The 25513-nt window shown below is 36.4% G+C and overlaps 1 protein-coding gene across 1 annotated transcript in view; it reads right to left on the reverse strand.

The window, feature by feature from the left end:
• The window catches only part of LOC131140023 (SERTA domain-containing protein 4-like), a 30718-nt gene extending 10256 nt beyond the window's left edge, over nt 1-20462 (reverse strand). Inside the window, exons 1-2 of the mRNA XM_058090074.1 lie at nt 19956-20462; nt 2431-2602 (exon numbers count right to left, since the gene is read on the reverse strand). Coding sequence (XP_057946057.1) covers nt 2431-2584 — 154 coding nt within the window. The 5' untranslated portion in view covers nt 2585-2602; nt 19956-20462. The remainder of the gene's footprint in view (nt 1-2430; nt 2603-19955) is intronic.
• Nucleotides 20463-25513: the final 5051 nt, after the last annotated feature.

Below are 25513 nucleotides of genomic sequence, written 5' to 3' on the forward strand. Positions count from 1 at the left end.
AAAGTTCATACGCTTCTCTAATAAGAAGTACTCTAGTCCGGAAATGTGAAAAAATATAAAAATATAGTCCTATAAAATAATAATTGTATAATATTGTACCAGTGAAGTACATTGTAAACCTGAATGTTCAAAGTACTTAAATAAATGAAGTTATACATACTCAAAGTTCTTTAAAAAGTTCTAATAACTTACTTATAACTTACTTCATTTAACATGTTGTTCCATTTTGAGTACTTTTAACTAATATGTTTTGATTAAATTGAACTACGGCTATATTAAGTAAGATTAACTTAAAAACATAGTTTACATACAACTTAAGACACTGTAAATCAATCCGATTGCTCAAAATAATTAATTAAAATTAATTAATTAAAATTATTAAGTTTTATCATTTATTTTATTTTATTTTTATTTTTTTTATTTTTATTTTATTTAAATTTTATTTTATTTAAATTTTATTTTATTTAAATTTTATTTTTATTTTATTTTATTTTTTTATTTTATTTTTCTAATTTAATTTAATTTAATTTAATTTAATTTAATTTAATTTTTATTTTATTTTCATTATTATTATTTTATTATTAGATATATTGTTATTAATTAAGTATAGTTAACTTGAAATTTTCTTAAAAGTTCTACTTATAAATGTTGAATACCACTTGCATTACCTGTCTTTTCTGTTTATTTAACTTGTAATTTTTTATTAATATTAACTTTTTGCAGATTTGTGTAACCTATTTAAAAGAATTTGTGGTTACTTATAAAAAAGTATCTATTAAACATGAATTAATCAAAGCAAGAATCAATTAAGAATAAATCCATTGCATCAGATAGTATATCTAATATCTATCTAATATAATATAAAGTATATCTAATATCAACTCCAAATATTAAAGCTCTGATATACTCAAATGTTTGAGTTTATGAACTCAAAAAAAAATGTGGCAACTGAGTTCTGCTAACTTATTCGGGTTTACAGTGTAATTACAGATGTTATTATCCGCAATTAGGCATGCTGCGATTAATTGGTCACAGATTAATAGCGTCTGATTCCCGTGGAAAAGCATGTGATGGTCATATGCCTTGGATATGCGTCTCGAATAGGCGTCCCCCGCCCACTTTCCTTCACGCTACGCAGGCGAGGGTGAAACGAAAATGTGAAAGTGTGAACGAAAATACATTTCTGGGGATCACAATAGATGAAAATATGAGCTGGAAACCTCATATTACAAATATACAACATAACGTGGCCAGAAATATTTCAATATTGAACAAAGCAAAATTTGTTCTCAATCAGAAATCACTCCACACTCTTTATTGCTCTCTGGTTCTACCATATCTTACTTATTGTGTGGAAATATGGGCTAATAACTATAAAAGCAATCTTCACTCGCTTAAATGTACTGCAAAAAAGGCCAGTAAGGATAATTCATAATGCCGCCTACAGAGAACATACTAACTCCTTATTTCTAAAATCACAAATACTTCAACTTGCTGATATAGTTCATCTTCAAACAGCTAAAATAATGCATAAGGCTAAAAATAACCAATTAGCTAAAAACGTGGTACCCATTATGTCATTGGATATTGAAATTAAATAAAATTAAATAAAATTAAATAAAATTAAATACAATTATTGAAGTTATTTTTTTCTTTTAGTTTAATTTAATTTAATTTTACATGTCCAAAAGAAGTAGGAAGAAGCAAAGCTTATTAAATCCTACCCCTCAATCTGGTTCTTTTACAATGAGTAACTGTTACATTTGTTCACTTCCTGCTTTCCTAATATAATAAGTTATTTTTTCCTTTAATTTAATTTAATTTTATTTTATTAAATAGAATTAAATAGAATTAAATAAAATTAAATAGAATTAAATTAAATAAAATTAAATAAAATAATTGAAGTTATTTTTTCCTTTAATTTAATTTTATATTAAAATTAAATGAAATAATTGAAGTTATTTTTCCCTTTAATTTAATTTAATTTAATTTAATTTTATTTAATAAAATAAAATTAAATTAAAGGAAAAAAATAACTTATTATATTAGGAAAGCAGGAAGTGAACAAATGTAACAGTTACTCATTGTAAAAGAACCAGATTGAGGGGTAGGATTTAATAAGCTTTGCTTCTTCCTACTCCTTTTGGACATGTGGAACTGGGAACTGATTATGTGATGCATTCAATTGTAATCTGATGCATGTTCAAATGAAATTAAACCATTACCATTACCATTTGACGTGTGCGTGACAGTCAGAAGGCTAAGGGTTGGATTTTAATAGGCAGCATAAAAATCTGATTGCATTGCAACACTATTCAAATCATAATTTAAAAAAAAAATGGAGATCGAACAGTCGACGGACGACAGACTACGCTCGATAATCAACATGTATTGAACACCAACCACATAAAGTCAATGTTGGCAATTTACCCTGTTTGGATTTCTCTTCGGTGTAGCTCGGTGACGTGGCGTTTGACAGGCAGGTCTTACTGCAGCGCTGCGTCTTCCATACTGGTTGGTATGTTGAGAGGGGGGGTTCTCTCTCTGGCTCCAGGAAAGGATTCATGGACAAGACGAGGGTCATCTCTTTATTGATTAGGTTCTAGACAAGCAGAGAGAAATAAATCACCAAATGGATTAGTTAGTTATTTTTTTTGGATTATTTATGCATAGTATTTCACTTTTTCAAAATGTCGCCGTTTTGTTACCCGGAAAATGCATACATTTTGGATGGCTCGGTTCCATGCACAGCATGACTCATATTAAGTAGGCTCCAGGCTCTGTGAGCTGCGTGGGATAGTAACAAGTGGGCCAACAGATTGAGAAATGACCCCACTCACGCCACCGATTCCCTGGTGATTAAGTCGTAGGAGTTAGTAGCAAGATGCTTGGCACCAATTTGTACAGTGAAAAGGGATCCCACACTTGGGAAACCTTGTCAACACATTGCATGATTAGACGGAGTGTAAAGACAGTAGAAGGAATGAATGAAGTACACCAATGGTAAAACTTTTTGAAGTACTCTATTTCAGTCTTGCAGTGACGCAGTTTCACCTTTCAATTTCCAGCATCAACTGTCGACAAAGGGATGACTAAGCAGCATCGAAGGAAGAAGCATTGCTTCTGTCCTATTGAATGTTTTGCTTTATATTGGTACATTATATTGGTAGATTCAGGTATGTTTTCCTTATAGATCAGTGGTCTCAAACATGCGGCCCGCGGGCCAAATGTGGCCCGCAGGACACTAGTTTGAGGCCCCCGCCTTGATATGAAAGTTTAATGTCAGTGCGGCCCGCGCAAGTTTTTGATATGGATGCTGTATGGTATCATGTACCCAGAAAAAAATTATTACGTTTGATTCATGTTCATGTTAAAGGTTAAATAACTGTTAATAGTTATCCTCCATCCGTGTGGAAGTGGTAATATTTTGGCTATTTAAGTTTAAGGAAATAACTTGAAGGCTACCATTTAGGTCGGTAGCTAACTCTAGTTTGCGAGTTAGCATGTGTCTCAAGACCCTGCGGTTGCGCAATATGTTGTAAATAAAAAGAGTATAAATGTGACTATAGTCGTGTTTTGTCATGTCTACAGGGCTCTAATAATGCTTTGTTCATTTTAATCTGAAAAAAATCATTTGTCTACCCACCAACTATATGTGGTTTCTTAAGTTTTTATTATTATTATTATTATATTTATTTATTACTAATTAATTGATTTTCTTTATTCTTGATTTGTTTATTTATTTTTCATCTTATTTTGTGTAGAAAAATAAAAACTAAGATATTTGAGAACAGTGGAATGTTTTATCAGAGCTTTTATTGCAGAAAAATGGAACCAAAGCGAAGTTTTTAAATTTTTTTTGTTTTTAATAAATGCGTTTTTGGGTTTTTTTGGGGGGAAACCTGATGCGGCCCAGTCTCACCCAGACCCGAGCTCCAGTGGCCCCCAAGCAAATTGAGTTTGAGACCCCTGTTATAGATATACATGGTCAGGCAAAATGATCTGACACGTTTGTAGGTTAAATAAAAGGCAAATAAAGTAAAACAAAAAAGTGTTTTTATATTGGAAAAGTACATATAATGACATTTTTTTCATATTTGCGTGAGTTTACTGACCCCCCCACCAAAATAAAATCCAGGGTCAGATAAAATGATCTGACACATTTGTAGGTTAAATAAAAGGCAAATAAAGTAAAGTAACAAAAAAGTGTTTTTATATTGGAAAAGTACATATAATGCAATTTTTTTTCATATTTGCGTGAGTTTCCGGCCCCCCCGCTCCCCCACCAAAATAAAATCCAGAGTCAGGCAAAATGATCTGACACATTTGTAGGTTAAATAAAAGGCAAATAAAGTAAAGTAACCAAAAAGTGTTTTTATTTTGGAAAAGTACATATAATGCAATTTTTTTCATATTTGCGTGAGTTCACTGACACCCCCCCGCCCCCCCACCAAAATAAAATCCAGGGTCAGGCAAAATGATCTGACACATTTGTAGGTTAAATAAAAGGCAAATAAAGTAAAGTAACAAAAAAGTGTTTACTTTGGAAAAGAACCTGTCATTTTTGTTTTCTTTGATTTTCGATATATAGAACCACATGACAACAAAAATAAGGGCTTGTTTTGATTCCTTTTGTGTTGGGAATCGTCTTTGTGCAGTCATGGTAAAAAAATATGACTGATATGAAATCTTCCGTTTCTTGTTCACTTTATTGCATAAAGGTACAAATAACGATAATAAACAAAATAGCTCATCAGAGTGACAACAGTGTTATTCTTGTAAGAATTAGTGATTTTGGTAAATATGGAGAAAATATCTTAAATTCACCTTGTATGGGCTATTTTTGCTACGTATTCTTATATCGATCCAAATAAATGTACCTTTAGTTGTACCAGACATTAAAATGGATGGATAAACTTAAGAAACTAGAGTGATCAAATCATTTTCCCGTCTTATTGAATGCGGCGTTAGAGACAGTCGGTCTTTTTGATGGCTGTGAACGTCTGTCATTCGATTTAAAGATGAGCCCTCCCCTTCATGCACAATGCAAAGCCAGCTGTTCCAAACATCAGCAGCTGCACCTCCTTGTCACTACCTTCTTCCCTTCAAAGCTCCGTCACTTTGATTCCCTCTCCGGATAGCCCCAACAACGGTAAAGTCCTCGGTGACAAACCCAAACTGAGGTGACACGATGCTCACCCCCCCACTGAGGTAGCAGATTAAAGTGTCCCTTTCAATAAGACCCCCCCCCCCCCCCCCCACTCGGCATGACTGAACACATTCGTAAGAGCCAGTGAAGAAGCACTGAGGACTACTAGCGCTACGTTTGTATGCACGGCTAATCTTCCTGCTTTAAAGTGTTAGGGTAACCTAAATGGATATTTCAGATTGTTGGACGTGAAATTGCATGACATCCTCAGTAGTGCATCAATAGCGACTTACCCCCCCCCCCCCCCCCCAGTGATTTGGCTTTGGGAGTTTGGCTTCTCAAAACAATATGCGTTCAAAAGAGTAATACATTTGCGTGAAGAAAAGGACTTCCCAATCGCTCAGCATTGTAATGGTAATGGTAATGGTAATGGTTTAATTTCATTTGAACATGCATCAGATTACAATTGAATGCATCCCATAATCAGTTCCCAGTTCCACATGTCCAAAAGGAGTAGGAAGAAGCAAAGCTTATTAAATCCTACCCCTCCATCTGGTACTTTTACAATCAGTAACTGTTACATTTGTTCACTTCCTGCTTTCCTAATATAGTTGAAGTTTTTTTTTAATAAATGCATACATTTTTTATTATTATTTTGATATTTTATATTATTATTTTATATTGTAAATTATTACATTTTAGTAATTTAGTAATTAATATTTTTTTATATTATTTTTTAATTATTTTTACATTTTATTTTATTTTTTGTTTTATTTTTGTCACGTCAAAGGAGTAAAAAATGTTTTTTATTATTTAAATTTTTTTATAAATGTCCAAAAGGAGTAGGAAGAAGCAAAGCTTATTAAATCCTACCCCTCCATCTGGTACTTTTACAATCACTAACTGTTACATTTGTTCACTTCCTGCTTTCCTAATATAATTTATTTTTTTTTAAATTTTATTTTTTTAATTTAAGTAAAAAATATTTTTTATTTTTTATATATTTTTTTTATTTTTTTAATGGTTTTATTTCATTTGAACATGCATCAGATTACAATTGAATGCGTCCCATAATCAGTTCACAGTTCCACATGTCCAAAAAAGTACCATCTGGTACTTTTACAATCAGTAACTGTTAGATTTGTTCACTTCCTGCTTTCCTAATATAATTTAAGTTATTTTTTTATTTTATAAAAACATTTTTTGTTTTTATTTTTTTATATTTAAAAAAATGTTATAGGTTTAATTTCATTTGAACATGCATCAGATTCCTATTGAGTGCATCCCATAATCAGTTCCCAGTTCCACATGTCCACATGTCCAAAAGGAGTAGGAAGAAGCAAAGCTTATTAAATCCTACCCCTCCATCTCCATTTGTTTACTTCCTGCCTTCCTAATATAATTAATATATTTAAAAAAATATTTATAATATAATATATAATAATAATAAAACAATGTGATTTTTTAAAATTAAATTAATTTAATTAAATGTAATTAAATTAATTTTTTTGTCACATACCAAAGTACAAGTAGTATTTGTGACATTATGAATGAATTCTCTCCCATTGTATCCACATTGCTTACATGCCCGGATGAAGACGCTATGACCGCAGCGGTCATACACAACAACGGACAGGAAGCTAATCAGAGCTAATCACCTCTTTCAGTGAACCCAGCGCCAACCACCCTGGATGCAAAGCGTCATTACCCGAGCATCTGACAATCACCAAATCTGCTGAACTGAGTCTGATACAGTCTACAAAAGCACAGACAACAACCACCCCCACCAAGGACCTCCAACTAGGGCCAATTATGTCACTACCATTGAGTGCGGCTGCCATGGTTAATTAGCATCTTTTGCCATGTGTCGTCGCCCCCCCCCCCCCCCCCCCCCAGAGCTGCTTTTTTACCCGCAGCTATTTTCTTCTCCATCACCTCCCCTCACGTCTGCTGTTGCTATGTTTGCTCGGGCACAAAGAAACAAGCGTGCCATCACTCCCTCTGCCCTCCGTAAGGACCTCCATCTTGACATCCCCCCCCTCCTTTCGTTATCATTTCTTTCATCCCCTCGTCTCTTTTTTTCACTACGTTTGTCTGACATCCTTTCAACAGCGGTCACAGTTGACAGCTTACTGAACTACGGGGGTATAAAAAAAAACAAACAAAGGGAATCCAGACTTTGTTACACATTCAGCGATATGCGTTAAGGTTGTGATTTTCAACCTTTTTGGAACCACGACAACGTTTTTTTTTTTACATTGGAAAAATCTTGTGGCACACACCACTAAACCAAAAATGTTCCAAAATGTCACCACGACCTCACACGTGCATCAATAAGTCCATGGGAGGAACAAGGTAGGTGTTGCCACACGGACCAATATTACATTGCTCTGCCAGTCTTTACACCACAGACACTCCACAGTAGCCACGGTTTTTACATCACCACTTTTTCTCTTTCCCAATCACCTTTTCGGGAAAAACAATGGTATCCATAGAAAGGAATATTCCAATCTCTTGTCTACATGCGTTCGTGAAAATCAACCAGAATAGTCAATAGGGCATGCCCAGTGAAAAGTAAACATCAACATCACGTGATAGCGGCTTCCCCGAGTTTTTTTTTTCACTTGTTGGAATAACTCCGTATTGCCATTTTTTTTTTAGTTTGAATCAAAAACTTTGCTTAGTCCAGTGCGCCATTGCTGGCCTCCATTTTTAAAAGTGAAGAACGTCTGGATCTACGTGTTACGTCATATCTGAGCATGCGCTGAAAGACCGCACCCGGGATCAAATTTAAACAGGAAAAGATCAAATTCAATCTTGATAATATTTTATAATTATTAATAAAATTATTTATTATTATAATATTAGAATAAAATTATTTTTCATTTTTATATTTTATATATATTTTTGATATTTATATGTTATATATTTTATATATTTATATATTTATATTTATATTTATATTTATATTTATATTGTATATTATATTTTAAATAATTTAAATATTATTAATATATATATATAATAATAATAAAATTATTAATAAAAAATATTTATAATTTTATATTATATTTTAAATAATTTAATTATTATTAATATATATATATAATAATAATAAAATTATTAATAAAAATATTTATAATTATAATTAAACTCAGGACATGTTTTATATAGATATATATTTTCTTTTTTAATAAAACTGCACTTATGAATAAAGTATAGAAGGGTTTAGATTCTGTTCCACAGATGGCGCTAATGCACACGAAAGCGGCTTGCCAACCGCCAATAAACAACAGAAGAAGAAAAACACCACAAAGAAGAAGAACGCAGTCTGACAACTTTCCGTTGGAGCGGGTACAAGATACCTCAATCGGATTGGTTAAAGGAATATTCCATCCCTGTTCAATTCTTTCCGTTTTTTTAGCAAATAAAGCAAATGCAATTGGAATATTTGGGTCCATGTATACTACAGTAAACCTCGGATATATCGGATTCAATTGTTCCCACTGGTTTTGTCCGATATAAGCGAAATCCGTTATATGCGTATACCGGAAAATGTCCGTTTTACGCATATATGGGATTTATATCCGGTATATGCGTAAATGGGATTTTATCCGTTATAAAAAGGCACTTCCTTGACTATGTTTCCAATGTACCTGGACGCGCAGGCAACGCTGCAAACGCTGCAAATGACGTCGTATAGCGGCCTGTCACGATTCGGCGAATCGGAGCGCCACAATGCGGCGATATATCCGATATATGCGAGGGAAATTTAATGGAAATGCATTGGAACGGGACTGGAGATTTTGTCCGAAATAGGCGAAATCCGTTATAAAAAAATCCGATATATGCAATGAATTTTTATTGGAAATGCATTACAGAAAAATCGGTTCTTTTTTATCTGTCCGTTGTGAGCGAATTTCCGATATATCCGAGTTCGATATATCCGAGGTTTACTGTATTGACATAATGGATATTGACATAATATTTGCAAATGATGATTAATAAATGGGGCGGCACGGTGGTCTAGGGGTTAGCGCACAGACCTCACAGCTAGGAGACCAGGGTTCAATCCCACATCATGGTATTCCGGTTTCCTCCCACATTCCAAAAACATGCTAGGTTAATTAGCGACTCCAAATTGTCCATAGGTATGAATGTGAGTGGATGAGTGGTTAGCGCGCAGACCTCACAGAGGTCCAGAGGAGACCAGGGTTCAATTCCACCCTCGGCCATCTCTGTGTGGAATTTGTATGTTCTCCCAATCATGGTATTCCGGTTTCCTCCCACATTCCAAAAACATGCTAGGTTAATTAGCGACTCCAAATTGTCCATAGGTATGAATGTGAGTGTGAATGGTTGTTTGTCTATATGTGCCCTGTGATTGGCTGGCCACCAGTCTAGGGTGTACCCCGCCTTACGCCCGAAGACAGCTGGGATAGGCTCCAGCACCCCCCGCGACCCTCGTGAGGAAAAGCGGTAGAAAATGAATGAATGATTAATAAATGTTAATTATAAAAAGTCACGGCACACCTGACGGTTTCTCAAGGTACACTAGTGTGCCCGCGGGACAGTGGTTGAAAATCACTGGTTTAAGGAACACGTGAAGGGTTTTTTTTCATGTTTGTGTGCCAGAAAAAAAAATCGGAACGTTTGAGGAGGAAAAAGCTCAGAAAAAGGAGAGAAGAGTTTCTGAGACATCGAGCTCTCGTCTCTTTTTGTCCGCCTCTGGAAGGAATGCGAGATGATTGAGAGTGCTTGCTTGCTGGATGTGTGGGCTTGTGGTTTGGTGGTGTGTATGTATCTGGGAGGGGGGTGGGGGGGGTTATGAGGGTGAAAGCCTATGCAACGTGTAAGCGGAAGAGACACTGCTTCACCTGTGTTCAGTCAGAGCTCCTCCCGGGCTTCATCCCCTCTTATCTCTCCTCTCACAGCTTCTCTACCTCTGTCAGGCTCCATATTGCATTCTTTCATGACACTCTTTGATGATGAGAGTTTAATTGCGGTGCCAGGGCACGAGACAAACCGCAAGAGGGAGACTGATGGAGAACGATAGAGAATGGAGGAGAATAAGGCGAGATAGAACGAGGGCTGAGGCACGAATGAATGGATGGATGTGAGTGAGTCAGGAAGGGAAAGATAAGTGCCCCCCGGGGGGAACCTTGTCATGAGTGGAGACGAGTCACGGCGGCCATGATTTTGGAGGCAGAGAGCACACACTCAGACATGCACGGCTTGTCGTGTAGCGGAACATTTTGATGGGGGAGTCAACCAAGGTCAGCTTCGCCAGCCGCACGCAAAATATGATTCTCGTTTTAAGTCTCTGTGACGTTATTAACATTCATTCATTCATTTTATAACGCTTTCTAACGCTGGAGCCTATCCCAGCTGTCTTTTGGGCAAGAGGCAGGGTACACTCTGGACTGGTGGCCAGCCAATCACAGGGCACATAAATAAATAAATTTAAATAAATACATTTAAATAAAATAAATAAATTTAAAATTTAAAATTTAAAATTTAAAATTTAAAATTTAAAATTTAAAATTTAAAATTTAAAATTTAAAATTTAAAATTTAAAATTTAAAATTTAAAATTGAATTAATTTTCTACAGGTTTTGCCTCAGGAGGGTCGCGGGGGTGCTGGAGCCTATCCCAGCTGTCTTCTACACCCTGGACTGGTGGCCAGCCAATCACAGGGCACATATAGACAAACAACCATTCACACTCACATTCATACCTATGGACAATTTGGAGTGGCCAATTAACCTAGCATGTTTTTGGAATGTGGGAGGAAACTGGAGTACCCGGAGAAAACCGGGGAGAACATGCAAACTCCACACAGAGATGGCCGAGGGTGGAATTGAACTCGGGTCTCCAAGCTGTGAGGCCTGCACGCTAATCACTCAGCAAAGCTTGTTAAATCCTACCCCTCCATCTGGTACTTTTACAATCAGTAACCGTTACATTTGTTCACTTCCTGCTTTCCTAATATAGTTTAAGTTTTTTGATTTTTTATTTCACTTTTAATTTAAAATTTAAAATTTAAAATTTAATTAATTTTCTACAGGTTTTGCCTCAGGAGGGTCCTGTCTTCTACACCCTGGACTGGTGGCCAGCCAATCCCAGGGCACATATAGACAAACAACCATTCACACTCACATTCATACCTATGGACAATTTGGAGTCGCTAATTAACCTAGCATGTTTTTGGAATGTGGAAGGAAACCGGAGTACCCGGAGAAAACCCACGCATGCACGGGGGGGAACATACAAACTCCACACAGAGGGTGGAATTGAACTTGGGTGTTCTAGCTGTGAGCCCTGCACGCTAATCACTCATCCCGATTGTAAACATTCATTCATTAATTTTGTACTGCTTATCCTCACAAGGGTCGCGGGGCGTGCTGGAGCCTATCCCAGCTGTCTTTTTGGGGCGAGAGGCGGGGTACACCCTGGACTGGTGGCCAGACAATCACAGGGCACATATAGACAAACAACCATTCACACTCACATTCATACCTATGGACAATTTGGAGTCGCTAATTAACCTAGCATGTTTTTGGAATGTGGAAGGAAACCGGAGTACCCGGAGAAAACCCACGCATGCACGGGGGGGAACATACAAACTCCACACAGAGGGTGGAATTGAACTTGGGTGTTCTAGCTGTGAGCCCTGCACGCTAATCACTCATCCCGATTGTAAACATTCATTCATTAATTTTGTACTGCTTATCCTCACAAGGGTCGCGGGGCGTGCTGGAGCCTATCCCAGCTGTCTTTTTGGGGCGAGAGGCGGGGTACACCCTGGACTGGTGGCCAGACAATCACAGGGCACATATAGACAAACAACCATTCACACTCACATTCATACCTATGGACAATTTGGAGTCGCTAATTAACCTAGCATGTTTTTGGAATGTGGGAGGAAACCGGAGTACCCGGAACATACAAACTCCACACAGAGATGGCAGAGTGTGGAATTGAACTTGGGTAATCCATCTGTGATGCCTGTGCGCTAACCACTCCACCACCGTGCCGCCCCAGTGATTTCCATTGTTTTATTTGCAACAACAACCCGAGTACCCGGAATCTGGCACCCGTATTAAGAATGGTGCCATACAGAATCCAGTTGGGTCCAGTCTCTGGGTCCAGTGTTTCCATTATGTTATGGCGTTCTTGCATATATTCCTCAAGATCTGAGACATTCCCCTTCAAGAACGTCTTTGTAAGTAAGCGTCAGTGCAATTAGCAGCAATATTCTGAACATGAAATATAAAAATAAATAAATATAAAAACTTTTTAGCTTTTTTAACTACGATCTTAGCAGCTTGTTTTGGTCATTTATCAGTTATTGCTTCATACATGTGTTTTTCTTTCTACAAATTGGCCTACATTTGATAGAAAACATCCATAGAAAAACTGACACATAAACCAGATGTTGGGGATTTCATTTGTTCGCAAGATTTAACAGAGTTAAAAAAAATACCTCTAATAAACCGAGACAGTTTTTCTCCGCAACCTCAAATATGATAATGGTTTCAGCATGTGTGTGTAAGACGTATGAGGAGCCAGTCAGTGTATGTGTCGTTACTGTTTACTCCCCGTTCTCTTGGCCAGGTTTGGACTGATTCCGAGCATTAGGGGAACAGATTGCAATGAAAAAGAGTTCATGTCTGTGGTTTTCACATCAAAATACATCCAAATCCGCCCAAGAGAGTCAGAGAGTCACACACACACACACATCATACAATGTGGCATCACTTATTAGGTCTTTCCATAATGGAGAGGACATACGTGTGATAGTAATGTCTTCATGTACATTTCAAAATGTCAGACAAAAAGCAAAACGTACAAAAACGGAATCTGTATACTTGCTTACTTGGATTTTATAGTACATTTCCGCAGTAGATACAATCATCAGTACACAAACCGTCAGCTGCTTCCTCTGCAAATTCTGTTTAAGATTCTTCCCTTCACATTACAACCATATCCTAAACCAGAATCTGTCTATAGTGTCCTAACTGTAAAAAAAAAACACTAGCCATTCTTATTATGACGATCATATCCTAAACCAGAATCTGTCTATAGTGTCCTAACTGTAAAAAAACACTAGCCATTTTTATTATGACAATCATATCCTAAACCAGAATCTGCCTATAGTGTCCTAAATGTACAAAAACCACTCGCCATTCTTATTATGACAATCATATCCTAAACCAGAATCTGTCTATAGTGTCCTAACTGTAAAAGAACCACTAGCCATTCTTATTATGACAATCATATCCTAAACCAGAATCTGTCTATAGTGTCCTAACTGCAAAAAAAAAACACTAGCCATTCTTATTATGACAATCATATCCTAAACCAGAATCTGTCTATAGTGTCCTAACTGCAAAAAACACTAGCCATTCTTATTATGACAATCATATCCTAAACCAGAATCTGTCTATAGTGTCCTAACTGCAAAAAAAAACACTAGCCATTCTTATTATGACAATCATATCCTAAACCAGAATCTGTCTATAGTGTCCTAACTGCAAAAAAAAAACACTAGCCATTCTTATTATGACAATCATATCCTAAACCAGAATCTGTCTATAGTGTCCTAACTGTAAAAGAACCACTAGCCATTCTTATTATGACAATCATATCCTAAACCAGAATCTGTCTATAGTGTCCTAACTGTAAAAAAACACTAGCCATTCTTATTATGACAATCATATCCTAAACCAGAATCTGTCTATAGTGTCCTAACTGCAAAAAACACTAGCCATTCTTATTATGACAATCATATCCTAAACCAGAATCTGTCTATAGTGTCCTAACTGCAAAAAAAAACACTAGCCATTCTTATTATGACAATCATATCCTAAACCAGAATCTGTCTATAGTGTCCTAACTGCAAAAAACACTAGCCATTCTTATTATGACAATCATATCCTAAACCAGAATCTGTCTATAGTGTCCTAACTGCAAAAAAAAAACACTAGCCATTCTTATTATGACAATCATATCCTAAACCAGAATCTGTCTATAGTGTCCTAACTGCAAAAAAAAAACACTAGCCATTCTTATTATGACAATCATATCCTAAACCAGAATCTGTCTATAGTGTCCTAACTGTAAAAGAACCACTAGCCATTCTTATTATGACAATCATATCCTAAACCAGAATCTGTCTATAGTGTCCTAACTGTAAAAAAACACTAGCCATTCTTATTATGACAATCATATCCTAAACCAGAATCTGTCTATAGTGTCCTAACTGCAAAAAACACTAGCCATTCTTATTATGACAATCATATCCTAAACCAGAATCTGTCTATAGTGTCCTAACTGCAAAAAAAAAAACACTAGCCATTCTTATTATGACAATCATATCCTAAACCAGAATCTGTCTATAGTGTCCTAACTGTAAAAAAAACACTAGCCATTCTTATTATGACAATCATATCCTAAACCAGAATCTGTCTATAGTGTCCTAACTGTAAAAAAAACACTAGCCATTCTTATTATGACAATCATATCCTAAACCAGAATCTGTCTATAGTGTCCTAACTGTAAAAAAAACACTAGCCATTCTTATTATGACAATCATATCCTAAACCAGAATCTGTCTATAGTGTCCTAACTGTAAAAAAAACACTAGACATTCTTATTATGGCAATCATATCCTAAACCAGAATCTGTCTATAGTGTCCTAACTGTAAAAGAACCACTAGCCATTCTTATTATGACAATCATATCCTAAACCAGAATCTGTCTATAGTGTCCTAACTGTAAAAACAACTAGCCATTCTTATTATGACAATCATATCCTAAACCAGAATATGTCTATCGTGTCCTAACTGTAAAAAAAACACTAGCCATTCTTATTATGACAATCATATCCTAAACCAGAATCTGTCTATAGTGCCCTAAATGTAAAAAAAACACTAGACATTCTTATTATGACAATCATATCCTAAACCAGAATCTGTCTATAGTGTCCTAACTGTAAAAAAAACACTAGCCATTCTTATTATGACAATCATATCCTAAACCAGAATCTGTCTATAGTGTCCTAACTGTAAAAACAACTAGCCATTCTTATTATGACAATCATATCCTAAACCAGAATCTGTCTATAGTGTCCTAACTGTAAAAAAACACTAGCCATTCTTATTATGACAATCATATCCTAAACCAGAATCTGTCTATAGTGTCCTAACTGTAAAAAAAACACTAGCCATTCTTATTATGACAATCATATCCTAAACCAGAATCTGTCTATAGTGTCCTAACTGTAAAAAAACACTAGCCATTCTTATTATGACAATCATATCTTAAACCAGAATCTGCCTATAGTGTCCTAACTGTAAAAAAAACACTAGCCATTCTTATTATGACAATCATATCCTAAACCAGAATCTGTCTATAGTGTCCTAACTGTAAAAAAAACACTAGCCATTCTTATGACAATCATATCCTAAACCAGAATCTGCCTATAGTGTCCTAAATGTACAAAAACCACTCGCCATTCTTATTATGACAATCATATCCTAAACCAGAATCTGTCTAGAGTGTCTTAACTGTAAAAAAAAAAACACTAGCCATTCTTATTATGACGATCATATCCTAAACCAGAATCTGTCTATAGTGTCCTAACTGTAAAAAAAACACTAGCCATTCTTATTATGACAATCATATCCTAAACCAGAATCTGTCTATAGTGTCCTAACTGTAAAAAAAAACACTAGCCATTCTTATTATGACAATCATATCCTAAACCAGAATCTGTCTACAGTGTCCTAACTGTAACAAAAAAAACACTAGCCATTCTTATTATGGCAATCATATCCTAAACCAGAATCTGTCTATAGTGTCCTATTATGACAATCATATCCTAAACCAGAATCTGTCTATAGTGTCCTAACTGTAAAAAAACCCACTAGCCATTCTTATTATGACAATCATATCCTAAACCAGAATCTGTCTATCGTGTCCTAACTGTAAAAAAAACACTAGCCATTCTTATTATGACAATCATATCCTAAACCAGAATCTGTCTATAGTGTCCTAACTGTAAAAAAACACTAGCCATTCTTATTATGACAATCATATCCTAAACCAGAATCTGTCTATAGTGTCCTAACTGTAAAAAAAACACTAGCCATTCTTATTATGACAATCATATCCTAAACCAGAATCTGTCTATAGTGTCCTAACTGTAAAAAAAACACTAGCCATTCTTATGACAATCATATCCTAAACCAGAATCTGCCTATAGTGTCCTAAATGTACAAAAACCACTCGCCATTCTTATTATGACAATCATATCCTAAACCAGAATCTGTCTAGAGTGTCTTAACTGTAAAAAAAAAACACTAGCCATTCTTATTATGACGATCATATCCTAAACCAGAATCTGTCTATAGTGTCCTAACTGTAAAAAAAACACTAGCCATTCTTATTATGACAATCATATCCTAAACCAGAATCTGTCTATAGTGTCCTAACTGTAAAAAAAAACACTAGCCATTCTTATTATGACAATCATATCCTAAACCAGAATCTGTCTACAGTGTCCTAACTGTAACAAAAAAAACACTAGCCATTCTTATTATGGCAATCATATCCTAAACCAGAATCTGTCTATAGTGTCCTAACTGTAAAAGAACCACTAGCCATTCTTATTATGACAATCATATCCTAAACCAGAATCTGTCTATAGTGTCCTAACTGTAAAAAAACCCACTAGCCATTCTTATTATGACAATCATATCCTAAACCAGAATCTGTCTATAGTGTCCTAACTGTAAAAAAAACACTAGCCATTCTTATTATGACAATCATATCCTAAACCAGAATCTGTCTATCGTGTCCTAACTGTAAAAAAAACACTAGCCATTCTTATTATGACAATCATATCCTAAACCAGAATCTGTCTATAGTGCCCTAACTGTAAAAAAAACACTAGACATTCTTATTATGACAATCATATCCTAAACCAGAATCTGTCTATAGTGTCCTAACTGTAAAAAAACACTAGCCGTTCTTATTATGACAATCATATCCTAAATCAGAATCTGTCTATAGTGTCCTAACTGTAAAAACAACTAGCCATTCTTATTATGACAATCATATCCTAAACCAGAATCTGTCTATAGGTGTCCTAACTGTAAAAAAATAAACACTGGCCATTCTTATTATGACAATCATATCCTAAACCAGAATCTGTCTATAGTGTCCTAACTGTAAAAAAACACTAGCCATTCTTATGACAATCATATCCTAAACCAGAATCTGCCTATAGTGTCCTAACTGTAAAAAAACACTAGCCATTCTTATTATGACAATCATATCCTAAACCAGAATCTGTCTATAGTGTCCTAAATGTAAAAAAACCACTAGCCATTCATATTATGACAATCATATCCTAAACCAGAATCTGTCTATAGTGTCCTAACTGTAAAAAAACACTAGCCATTCTTATTATGACAATCATATCCTAAACCAGAATCTGTCTATAGTGTCTTAACTGTAAAACAAAAACACTAGCCATTCTTATTATGACAATCATATCCTCCTTCATCTTAAGATTGTGTATGTGCCAGATTGCAGCCTGTCAAGCAGCATCAGAACAGCTGCTGCAGTTAGCTAAGTTCAGGACCCTCGGGGTTTCACCCAGTGCTCTTGCTGAGCGCTGACACATGTTGTGACAGAGAAGCACGACAAGTCGTCTTCATGGCTGGCTTATCGTGACTGTTGGGAGAAGGGTCTGGCTATGGCCTGGAGATCACGCCGCATGATGTAAAGGTTCTCGGGACATTGAATCCATCACCCCCCCCCCGGACTGTTCATTGTCTCCAAAGACGTTTGTAATGGTAATGGTAATGGTTTAATTTCATTTGAACATGCATCAGATTACAATTGAACGCATCCCATAATCAGTTCACAGTTCCACATGTCCAAAAGGAGTAGGAAGAAGCAAAGCTTATTAAATCCTACCCCTCCATCTGGTACTTTTACAATCAATAACTCTTACATTTGTTCACTTCCTGCTTTCCTAATATAATTTAAGTTTTTTTATTTTGTTAATTTAATAAAAAAATATTTTTTTGTTTTAAATTTTTTATATGAAAAAAAAATTATGGTTTTATTTCATTTGAACATGCATCAGATTACAATTGAATGCATCACATAATCAGTTCACAGTTCCACATGTCCAAAAGGAGTAGGAAGAAGCAAAACTTATTAAATCCTAGCCCTCCATCTCCATTTGTTCACTTCCTGCCTTCCTAATATAATTAAAATATAATTAAAAAAAATTATAATATATAATAATAAAAATAATAATAACAAATAGCTAGTTTTTTAAATTAATTTTTCTTTTTTTCCTTTTATTTTTTGTCACATACCGTATTTAAAATTTTAATTTTTTTTAATTTAAAATTTTTTTTAATTTTAATTTTTTTTAATTTTAAATTACTTAATTTTAAAGTCACTTCCTGTCCACATGTCCACTAGCCATTCAGTCTTATGTGGTATATTTTCTCTGACTATCTCTAATATATTCGGTAATATGAGTGCAAAGGTGACTATAGGGGTGTTAGTTCATGTCTAGAGTTCTCTAATAAGGATGTGCAAGTGCAAGTGCACAGTAAAAAAAAAGTGCGGTTTGAATCCATAAAAAAAAAACGGCCACGATGTGGCAGAAGCGCATTTGATAAGGATTCCGCATGCATCTTTCCCATTTATTAGCGCTCTCGACGGCAAGGAGGAAGTGACAGTGGGGGGGGGGGGGGGGGTGAAAACCCAAATGTGAAAATTCACGGTGTTCTATTGGTAAATAATGTGTTAAAGTGAAAGTTATGCCGGAATATGTGTCGAACGTGGTATTTTTTTTTTAATTTTATTAAATGATTCTTACTTCTGGTAGATTCTATGTTTAAACATAGAACTCAAATTTCTGTGTGTCTTTAACAAATCAGTCAAAATAGTCTGAAATGTCGGTACTGAGAGGCTGAGATTGAGTCCGACTTTGAGGAAATTCGATTCCCGCGGTGGGGTCTGGAACCAAATAACTGTTTCATAAAATATCCACCCCCACCCACCAATATAATACGAGAGATCCTGGTTTAATACCTACAGTTCCGTCTCCAAATTCCTATCCTTTTGTGGATTTTCCACATTTTTCCCATGTTTTTTTTTTATTATTATTATTAAAGTTGGCATTTTCCACATTTTTCCCATGTTTTTTTTATTATTATTATTATTAAAGTTGGCATTTTCCACATTTTTCCCATGTTTTTTTATTATTATTATTAAAGTTGGCAATCAGTATCAAGCCAATAATCATCAACAGGGGTTAGAAAATTCCACCATTGTTTCATATCAATAATCTACAGATGTGAATTGGTATTAATTATTTATTATTATTTATTTTATTTTTTTTTGGGGGGGGGGGTTATATGACCATTATTAAACATGTCACTTTCTGGACAGTCAAGTCATGCTGACCAACACTACCAGTCCCAGTTTCAGACAAAAATAACAAAATAAATCAGTCAATCATTCAACACATGCATTGACGTGAATGCCATTAATCGATAATCGGCTTCAAACTGTATACAAAACTATAGCCGATTCAATTAATATTACGTTGGTATCTACAAAGCAAAGAACGAATCTGCGTCGCAATAAAATATTTACTCATTTCAACTTACAAAAGGAAGATTTTAATCACATTGAAGTGATGACGTAACTTTACATGATGCTAAAATGTCTTACATGTACAGAATAATAGTAAATAACGTCAGCTTACTTCAGTCGAATGACCTCGTCTTTGCTTTGCTTTCCTGGTGGATGCCGACCAGAAATCCAAAGTGCAACAATTGAAAAAAAAAAGGCGAAAGTCTAAAAAAAATAAAAATAAAAAATGTAGTATATGTTGACTAAAATGGTCCCAGTAGTTACGAGTTTCTACATTCGAACCGCCAAAAGCATCCCCGCACGTCGTCCACTGTGGCCGCCGGAAGGTACGACGGTGTTGTTGTTGTGTTCCTTGTCCTCCGTGAAGAAAAAAAACATGGTATTAATCTGTCATTTTATCCTTTTTTTGGCACAAAACGGAACGAGAGCGGGGGTGCCGTTGTTACAACCGAAGGGGCTAGCGGGCGTTCATCATGTGAATTTGTGGAGAAGAAGAAAAAAAACAAAAAAAACAAAAACACCTCCGTCGCAGTTCCATCCCTTCTTCCAGTCAAGTAGTGCTGAGGTATTCAAGGACTGCTCGGAATTTCGCCACGTCACTCGCTTAACTTGAGGCACTTAAAGAAACGGCATGGACACATCCGTTTTTATACTCTGCCGTGTTTTTTTTATATTTTGCTTTATTTATATTACGTTTGAAAGCCAAACTTAAAAAGGTATCGACATCGTTTTGTGTCGTGAGAAACTAGGGGGGGCGGGTGAATCGATCCAAATACCGATAGTGTTGATATTACGGTAATATCAGTATCAGATTGATACCGTGGTGATTGATACTTTTCGGTTATTTTCTGTTTATTTTCACAAATTTGTGTTGTTTTTGTGTATTTCATATACATACATTGTTTATATATATTCATAAATTGTTTATATATTCCTATATTCCTGTATATATTGCTTATATTGTTGACAAACAAACAAAAGGTCACCTCAGGGACAAAGTCCTTGAACACAACAGGACTTTAAAGGACAAAAAAGCCAAATGATTTAAATGAACGTTACATCATCAGCACTATTGACCTTTTTTTTTTCCAAAGTGAATAACTATCATATTTTGTTGATATTTAATATTTTGTTGGTATTTAATCGTAAACAAACAACCATTCATAAATATGGACAGTTTGGCGTCGCCGTTTAACTTATGTTAAACAAAATAGTAATTTTTTTGGAATGTGGGAGGGAATTGAGTACCCGGAGAAACACGCGAATGATGCCAGACCACTCATGCACCGCGCTGGTCTACTTCTATACTATTTCTATATTGCTATTCTATACAATTTTATGCTATTCTGTACAATATCTTCAATGTTGGCAGGTCTGTTTTTCATGTTAGCGCTAGCAACCGTTCCAAATAAATAATCATAATCATTAATATAGTCAAATTAAATTAAATTTATAAACTAAATTTATATTCATAATGAAAATATTAATGGTAAAATCGATCAATCACACTAGTACAAAAAAGTTACATTTCATTTATATTACATAATTATTGTGATGATTATTATTACTTTACCAGTTTAGTGATTCATTCATTCAAATTAAAAATTAAAAAATTTATTAAAAATTTATTAAAAATTTATTAAAAATTTATTAAAAATTTATTAAAAATTTATTAAAAATTTATTAAAAATTTAAAATTTCATTAATTCATTTATTTTCTACCGCTTTTCCTCACGAGGGTCACAGGGGTGCTGGAGCCTATCCCAGCTGTCTTCGGGCGAGAGGCGGGGTACACCCTGGACTGGTGGCCAGTCAGCCAATCACAGGGCACATATAGACAAACAACCATTCACACTCACATTCATACCTATGGATAATTTTGAGTCGCTAATTAACCTAGCATGTTTTTGGAATGTGGGAGGAAACCGGAGTACCCGGAACATACAAACTCCACACAGAGATGGCAGAGTGTGGAATTGAACTCGGGTAATCCATCTGTGAGGCCTGTGCGCTAACCACTCGACCACCGTGCCGCCCCAGTTTAGTGATTCCCATTGTTTTATTTGCAACAACACTTTTTTCCGACATGATTTGCTCGGCAGGGGTGTGGCCGACAAAGACAGAAGAGGCGACATGCCCCTCTTCATCTGTTCTGCATTTCCCCCCCTTTTTTTTCTCCAGCATTTCTTCCCTCGAGCTCTTTGTTCTGTGTTCAGCTGTGGAATGTGCTGTTATTTCCTTAGGAGAACGCTCTGATCTTAGCTTCCATCTTTACTTTTGATGCATGCACTCGCTAAAGGTGATGATCAGTAATACACACCACTGTGGAACCCGTTTATGTCATGGCCACTGTCTGACTGTCGACAGAAGCGGTTGTTGACATCATTGAAATCGAAACTAGACATTTACTTGACTTGAGATATTCATTCGTTTATTCATTTTCTAACGCTTATCCTCACGGGGGTGCTGGAGCCTATCCCAGCTGTCTTCGAACGAGAGGCGGGGTACACCCTGGACTGGTGGCCAGCCAATCACAGGGCACATATAGACAAACAACCATTCACACTCACATTCATACCTATGGACAATTTGGAGTCACTAATTAACCTAGCATGTTTTTGGAATGTGGGAGGAAACCGGAATACCAGGATGGGGAGAACATACAAATTCCACACAGAGATGGCCGAGGGTGGAATTGAACTCAGGTCTCCTAGCTGTGTGGCTTGCACGCTAACCACTTAATCACCGTGCAGCATACAGAACTCATTCATTCTTTCATTCATTCGATTTCTAATGCTTATCCTCACGAGGGTCGCAGGGGGATGCTGGAGCCTATCCCAGCTGTCTTCAAACGAGAGGCGGGGTACACCCTGGACTGGTGGCCAGCCAATCCCAGGGCACATATAGACAAACAACCATTCACACTCACATTCATACCTATGGATAATTTTGAGTCGCTAATTAACCTAGCATGTTTTTGGAATGTGGGAGGAAACCGGAATACCATGATGGGGAGAACATACAAATTCCACACAGAGATGGCCGAGGGTGGAATTGAACTCAGGTCTTCTAGCTGTGTGGCTTGCACGCTAACCACTTAATCACCGTGCAGCATACAGAACTCATTCATTCTTTCATTCATTCGATTTCTAATGCTTATCCTCACAAGGGTCTTTGAACGAGAGGTGGGGTACACCCTGGACTGGTGGCCAGCCAATCACAGGGCACATATAGACAAACAACCATTCACACTCACATTCATACCTATGGACAATTTGGAGACGCTAATTAAGCTAGCATGTTTTTGGAGAAAACCCACCCATGCACGGGGAGAACGTGCAAAATCCACAAAAGAGATGGCCCGAGGGTGGAATCGAACTCATGTCTCCTAGCTGTGTGGCCTGCGCGCCAACCACTCCAACACCGTGCAGCCCACTAGCCATATAAAGAAATAAAGGATTTTTGCATGTAGCCTATGTATCTTGTTTATTCTGATTATTCCGTCAGTGCTTATTTTGCACTGAACAGTAAGTCGCCGTGTTCACGTTTTCAAGTCGTTGTTGCTCTTGTGGTTTCTCGTGGCTTAGCAATAAGTCATAATATGTCAATATGAACCTTTTCATACGAGTCCCTTTGGATTCCAAATTTTCTGTCAACAAAAGCAGACACATTTTAGTCCTTAGAAGAACACGATGGACCTGAGACTTGTCGACCAAATCAGTGACGGCTGCCGGTCATTCAATTCGGGGAAGCTTATTGTTTTGTGTTTATTTATTTTCTATGTCAATTCTAGCATCTGCTACGACATGTAGCTTGTTAGCATCTGGAGATGAAGCGTGAGGCCAAGGTGTGAGTGACTGGGAGTGTGAGTGACGGTGACAGGGGGTGGTTGGGGTGGGGGGTGCCGCTGTTTCTGAGTGACAGAAGACAAAGTCACTGGAGATCGGTAACGTCTCCAGATCAGTATCCGCATCACGCAGAAGCCGAGCATCCGGCCCAACCACCTGCCCCTGTAGACCCCCAGAGAGTTTGTGCCTGTACGGTATACTAAAATAAAAACAAAAACAACTCATTCATCATTTTTCCCTCCAGTTTTCTTTATGATAAATATTGTCAATAACTTTTACAAATCACACTCATCCAGAAGTACAGACACAAAGTACACTTACAAGTACATTAAGACAGTATGACACAGGTAACAGTAACGCTAGGAGTCTACTGGGCCGGCGCCAGTTGGTGCCAGTTCGCGCCATGCTGCCGCTAATTCGGCGCCACAGCGAGCCACTACGCGGCAATCACATAATCTTTGGCGAGAACTGTCACTAACTGGCGCCGGCTCAGTGGACTCCTAGCATTATTGGCGCAACTTGGCTCGTGCCATTACATTCCAGTGGATTCAAATACGCGGATTGTTTGTGACATTTGGTTCCACTTGGTGAAAACTCCGTGCCAATTGCTTGAAGATTTTAAACATTTTGAAATTTTCTTGCCGACAAACTCAATTTTTGCCGCTGTTACGGGCAGTTTGAGCCACTGCACGCCACTAGGCACCTTATTGGTGACACTAGGCGCTACAGCAAATTGCATTGGCGCAAACTGGCACCGGCCTAGTGGACTCTTAGCATAAGGCACCGATGCCGTTCAGTGGCAAAGGTAGTTTCTATTTTGGAGGAGCAAAAAGAACCCAAACAAGGCTTTTAAACTTTTAAAAGAAATGAAAATAGAGAATCTTTCAAACTACTCAGTTGAAAAATGTGGATGACACCATAAGTTAGAGAACCAGGTTATCTTTCATGTTGATGGTTTAGCATCACACATTTGATTTCATTCAAATTTCTAGTTCTGAAAACAATCAATACATTCAATGCTAAGTACCTTTTGCCAAATCAGCCGTTAAACATATCGTATTTTCCGGACTATAAGTCGCACTTTTTTTTCATAGGTTGGCCGTTCCTGCGACTTATACTCCAGAGCGACTTATGTATGTTTTTTTCTACCTAAGTATGCATTTTTGGCCTTGTGCGACTTATACTCCAGAGCGACTTATGTATGTGTTTTTTTCGACCTAATTATGCATTTTTGGCCTTGTGCGACTTATGTATGTTTTTTTGGACCTAATTATGCATTTTTGGCCTTGTGGGACTTATACTCCAGTGCGACTTATGTATGTTTTTTTCTACCTAATTATGCATTTTTGGCCTTGAGCGACTTATACTCCAGTGCCACTTATGTATGTTTTTTTTTTTACCTAATTATGCATTTTTGGCCTTGTGTGACTTATACTCCGGTGCGACTTATGTATGTTTTTTTTCTACGTAATTCTGCATTTTTGGCCTTGTGCAACTTATAGTCCAGTGCGACTTATGTATGTTTTTTTTTCTACCTAATTATGCATTTTTGGCCTTGTGCGACTTATACTCCAGTGCGACTTTTGTATTTTTTTTTCTACCTAATTATGCATTTTTGGCCTTGTGCGACTTATACTCTGGAGCGACTTATGTATGTTTTTTTTCTACCTAATTATGCATTTTTGGCCTTGTGCGACTTATACTCCAGTGCGACTTATGTATTTTTTTTTTCTACTTAATTATGCATTTTTGGCCTTGTGCGACTTATACTCCGGAGCGACTTATGTATGTTTTTATTCTACCTAATTATGCATTTTTGGCC

Source organism: Doryrhamphus excisus, chromosome 13, assembly GCF_030265055.1.
Source record: "Doryrhamphus excisus isolate RoL2022-K1 chromosome 13, RoL_Dexc_1.0, whole genome shotgun sequence".
NCBI classification, from domain to species: domain Eukaryota; kingdom Metazoa; phylum Chordata; class Actinopteri; order Syngnathiformes; family Syngnathidae; genus Doryrhamphus; species Doryrhamphus excisus.